The 1,033-nt window shown below is 46.9% G+C and overlaps 1 protein-coding gene across 1 annotated transcript; it reads left to right on the forward strand.

Annotated features, from left to right (window-relative positions):
- The first annotated feature begins 404 nt into the window (after positions 1-404).
- On the forward strand, positions 405-791 carry LOC109705046. The gene has a single exon (XM_020225807.1). It carries the CDS (start codon positions 405-407, stop codon positions 789-791), a length of 387 nt encoding a protein of 128 aa, XP_020081396.1.
- The last annotated feature ends 242 nt before the right edge of the window (positions 792-1,033 follow it).

Below are 1,033 nucleotides of genomic sequence, written 5' to 3' on the forward strand. Positions count from 1 at the left end.
TCATTTTCTCCTGAAACTTGACGAGTGCTTATATAATTAAATTACACACAAAAATATCGTCAACAGAGAGTTTAGTTATACTGCCAAAATCTCAGTCCTTACGGTTACGAGCATGCGTCATTGACTTTAAGGGTAGTTGGGCAAGTCACTTGCCGATGGCCGAGTTCGCCTACAACAACAATTATCAAGCTAGTGTTGAGATGGCACCGTTCGAAGTCCTCTATAGACGAAAGTGCTGATCTCCTGTGCACTCGGGTGATGTGGGCGAGCGGGCGGAGGAGAAAGTTCGCCTCGCTCGACAGAGATTGCTCACAACGCAGTCTAGACAGTAGAGCTATGCAGATAAGCGCCGTCAAGATATAGAATTCGTGGTTGGAGACCGCGTATTTCTGAAGGTTTCACCTATGAGGGGTGTGAAGCGGTTTGGGGTTCGAGAGAAGTTGAGTCCTCGGTACATTGGACTATATGAAGTGTTGGAACGCGGAGCGGTGGCATACCGGTTCGCGTTACCGCCGCAGCTTGCGGATGTTCATAGTGTATTCCACGTCTCCAACCTGCACAAGTATATTCACAACCCCGAGCACGCGATGCTATACGAACCGCCAGAACTTCAAGAAGATCTGAGCTATGAAGAGTTTCCGGTGTCAATTATTGCGCGAGAGGTGCGCAAATTGCGAAATCGCGAGATTTCTTATGTCAAAGTCCGGCGGAGCAATCACGATGATTGCGAAGCCACTTGGGAGCTCGAGAGCGAGATGAAAACGCATCATCCTCATCTATTTGAGGAATAAGGTATGAATTTGAATTGAGTTAGAGAATTTGAGTCCGTTTCGAGGACGAAATTCCTTTTTAGGAGGGGAGGATAGAAGGAAGTGAATTCTCGAAATCCGAGAGTTGGTCTTCGTTCAGAATCGACTAATTGTCGAGTGGGAATGCTTCGGAAAGGCCGAAGAAGTCAAAATGTGAAAAGTGCATTGTAATGAATCCGCGAGAGCGAGTTGTGAAGAAATCTGCACTTGGCAGATTTTGCTCT

The sequence above is a fragment of the Ananas comosus genome, unplaced genomic scaffold, assembly GCF_001540865.1.
Source record: "Ananas comosus cultivar F153 unplaced genomic scaffold, ASM154086v1, whole genome shotgun sequence".
In the NCBI taxonomy this organism is placed as follows: domain Eukaryota; kingdom Viridiplantae; phylum Streptophyta; class Magnoliopsida; order Poales; family Bromeliaceae; genus Ananas; species Ananas comosus.